Source organism: Eubalaena glacialis, chromosome 6, assembly GCF_028564815.1.
Source record: "Eubalaena glacialis isolate mEubGla1 chromosome 6, mEubGla1.1.hap2.+ XY, whole genome shotgun sequence".
In the NCBI taxonomy this organism is placed as follows: Eukaryota; Metazoa; Chordata; class Mammalia; order Artiodactyla; family Balaenidae; genus Eubalaena; species Eubalaena glacialis.
Window position 1 is genome coordinate 129,590,318 of NC_083721.1, and position 3,350 is coordinate 129,593,667.

The window sequence follows — 3,350 nt, forward strand, 5'->3', positions numbered from 1 at the left end:
GGCATTGGGCCAGCCACTCCAGACATGCCAACCACTACACACACCCACATGACATCCATTCAGTTCACCTTCCTCCACAAAGTATCCTGGCCCCGTCGGCGACAAGGGGTTTGGGGCATGAAGACTCAAAACACCGGCCAGCTCTCTCACACTTTATGAGTGCAGACTTTTTGTTAAGGCTGAGTTAACTGTTAAAAGACACACCTGACTATTTTGCCAGCACTGATTTCCCCTCAGGCAACCTCCCTGCATGCAACTGGGTCCCAATCAGACTTCTGCTGAAAGTAGGTGAGAATTCACCCCTCAGCCCTGAAGAAAGATCGAACAAATGTCTTGTCAGGAGAGAGATTTGAACAAGTACCTCCTTTACAGCCTGTTGTTTTTCTTCCTAGGCTGTGGTAGATTATATACACCGGCAGCGAGAGAGGCAGGAAGAATTGAGAAAGAAAGAAAAGGGGAAATGGGGAAGGGAAGGAAAGAATAAATAAAGGAGAGAGAGGAGGAGAGAGAAAAGAGGAAAAAGAAAGAAGATGCAATATTCATGAGCCACATTTACTCTGATACATGATACACCTATACCATTACATATCTATAAGTATAAATGTGTTTTACCCCATAAATATAAATATCACACCTTGTATACGTGCATACCTGTGTTTCTGCACCAGCACACGCACACCCGGACCGGTATCTCACATGTCACAAGGACAGACCCTCCCCAAGACTTCTATTTGTGATGCGGTGCACATACATATACAGTCCCCCAAAGCCCCACGGCAACATCTGCGCCTGTGTCGGAGCAGGAGCAGAGTGGGGTCTACTTGGTTAAAGGGAGTCTCTGTGTGTTAAAGCACACATCCAACCCGTAGGATTACGAAGCGGTCACTGAGTAGGGGTCTGGTCCCTAGGTCCAGGAGCGGCGCAAGGAAGGGTGCAGGGGCTTCAGGCGGAGCCCCTGGGCCCCTCTTCCCAGCGATCTTCTTCCCTGGCTCCGTCCCGGCCCAGTCACTCTGAGAGCGCAAGGGACAGGCCAGGCCGAGGTTTCTTCGTTCAGTGACACGCGTTTCTGGGCTGAATTTCCCAAAGCCAACGCGCAGCTCTCTGCACCCCACCCTCGTCCGGCCCCCTCGCCGTCCCGCCCCTCCCCCGGACCGGAGCTAGAAGTTTAGCCCCAAGCCAGCAGCGAAGGGCAGAGCAAAGGAGTCGTTTTCTTTCACCTGGAAGCTGCGAGGAGGCTTGGCGCGCCTCTCCCCGCTAGGGCCCGAGCTCCCAGGTCACGGGCCGAGTGCGGACAGACCCCGCCGAGGCCCTCGGCATCTCCCGGCCCAGTCCGCAGAGCGAGCACCGACAGATTCAAGGGCTTGTGAGAGCGTGAGCGCGGCTGTCCGCCGGGCCCCCTAAGCTCGCTGGGAGGGGGCAGGCCGGTCTGGGCTGTGCGGGGCGTTTACAAAAAGTGACTTGGAGATGAACTCTCCCATGCGCGACTGGCCGCCCCGCTATAGGGGCGAAGGCGCCTGACGCAAGCGGAACTCGGCGGAGCCCATACGAATCAGAACAGAGCGAGGCTCCTGGCGCACTAGGGACTCCAGGAGGCAGCTCCGCCAGAGACGCGGGTCTTGCCTCGGGAAACCGGAGGGTGGGGGGAGGGGAAGAGCGCAGAAAAGAAAACCCACCGAGGCGGGGACTGGCCTGGGCGGGGAGGGGCGGCGGAGCCGGAGCCCCTCTCTGTTGGGCGGACTCCCCATGGCCAGAGGCTGAGTTCCACTCCCGCCGACCTCTCCCTAGGGGAAGGGAAAGAAGAGAGAGGCGCGAGAGGCCGCCAGCGAGAGCGCGGGCGGCATCCGCAGTCTCCAGAAGTTTGAGACTCTGCCGTGAGCAGACTTGTGCGCCGGGACTCTTTGCCGCGCCAGCGCCAGCGGAAAAGAGCAGGGACTACCCGGCCGCGGCGCGCCGGCTTTGTCATGATGGCTAGCTATCCCGAGCCCGAGGACGCCGCGGGGGCCCTGCTGGCCCCGGAGACCGGCCGCGCAGCCAAGGAGCCCGAGGCGCCGCCGCCGCCGAGCCCGAGCAAGGGTGGCGGCGGCGGCGCCGGGACAGCCCCGGAGAAACCGGACCCGGCGCAGAAGCCCCCATACTCGTACGTGGCGCTCATCGCCATGGCGATCCGTGAGAGCGCCGAGAAGAGGCTCACGCTGTCCGGCATCTACCAGTACATTATCGCCAAGTTCCCGTTCTACGAGAAGAACAAGAAGGGCTGGCAGAATAGCATCCGCCACAACCTCAGCCTCAACGAGTGCTTCATCAAGGTGCCGCGCGAGGGCGGCGGCGAGCGCAAGGGCAACTACTGGACGCTGGACCCTGCCTGCGAGGACATGTTCGAGAAGGGCAACTACCGGCGCCGCCGCCGCATGAAACGACCCTTCAGGCCGCCGCCCGCGCACTTCCAGCCGGGCAAGGGGCTCTTTGGGGCCGGAGGTGCCGCGGGTGGCTGCGGCGTGGCAGGCGCGGGGACCGACGGCTACGGCTACCTGGCGCCCCCCAAGTACCTGCAGTCCGGCTTCCTCAACAACTCGTGGCCGCTACCGCAGCCGCCCTCGCCCATGCCCTACGCCTCGTGCCAGATGGCGGCGGCCGCTGCGGCGGCGGCCGCAGCAGCGGCGGCCGCAGGCCCGGGCAGCCCAGGCGCGGCCGCTGTGGTCAAGGGGCTGGCGGGCCCGGCTGCCTCGTACGGGCCGTACTCACGCGTGCAGAGCATGGCGCTGCCTCCCGGCGTAGTGAACTCGTACAACGGCCTGGGAGGCCCGCCCGCCGCGCCCCCGCCGCCGCCGCCTCACCCCCACTCACACCCGCACGCACACCATCTCCACGCGGCCGCCGCACCCCCGCCTGCCCCGCCGCACCACGGGGCTGCCGCACCGCCCCCCGGCCAGCTCAGCCCCGCCAGCCCGGCTACTGCCGCGCCCCCGGCGCCCGCGCCCACCAACGCACCCGGCCTGCAGTTCGCCTGTGCCCGGCAGCCCGAGCTCGCCATGATGCATTGCTCTTACTGGGACCACGACAGCAAGACCGGCGCGCTGCACTCGCGCCTCGATCTCTGAAAGGCCAGGGCCCGCCGGCTGCGAGGATGCAGGAACGCGCGACGCCGGCCTTGGACGCAGCCACCGCCGCCAGCCAGACCGCGCGCCCGCTGGGGCCGCGCCCTGAGCCAGCGCCCACGGCCCCTCTGCGCCTCCGCGCTCCCCTCGGCTCCTCTCGCTCCTCTTTGTCTCCGCTTCTCCTCCTGTGCTCGCCTCCCTGCCCTCTATGCCCTTTCGCTCCTCCGGCCTGCAGGCCGCCTCTCCACGCGTTTT

General features: G+C 64.3%; 1 protein-coding gene across 1 annotated transcript; it reads left to right on the forward strand.

Moving 5' to 3' along the window:
- Positions 1–1,961: 1,961 nt before the first annotated feature.
- On the forward strand, positions 1,962–3,098 carry FOXL2 (forkhead box L2). The gene has a single exon (XM_061193630.1). The coding sequence runs from the start codon at positions 1,962–1,964 to the stop codon at positions 3,096–3,098; it is 1,137 nt and encodes a 378-aa protein (XP_061049613.1).
- The last annotated feature ends 252 nt before the right edge of the window (positions 3,099–3,350 follow it).

Coding starts and splice junctions, on each gene's coding strand:
- FOXL2 (XM_061193630.1), top strand. CDS start 1,962: ATGATGGCTAGCTATCCCGAGCCCGAGGACGCCGCGGGGGCCCTGCTG.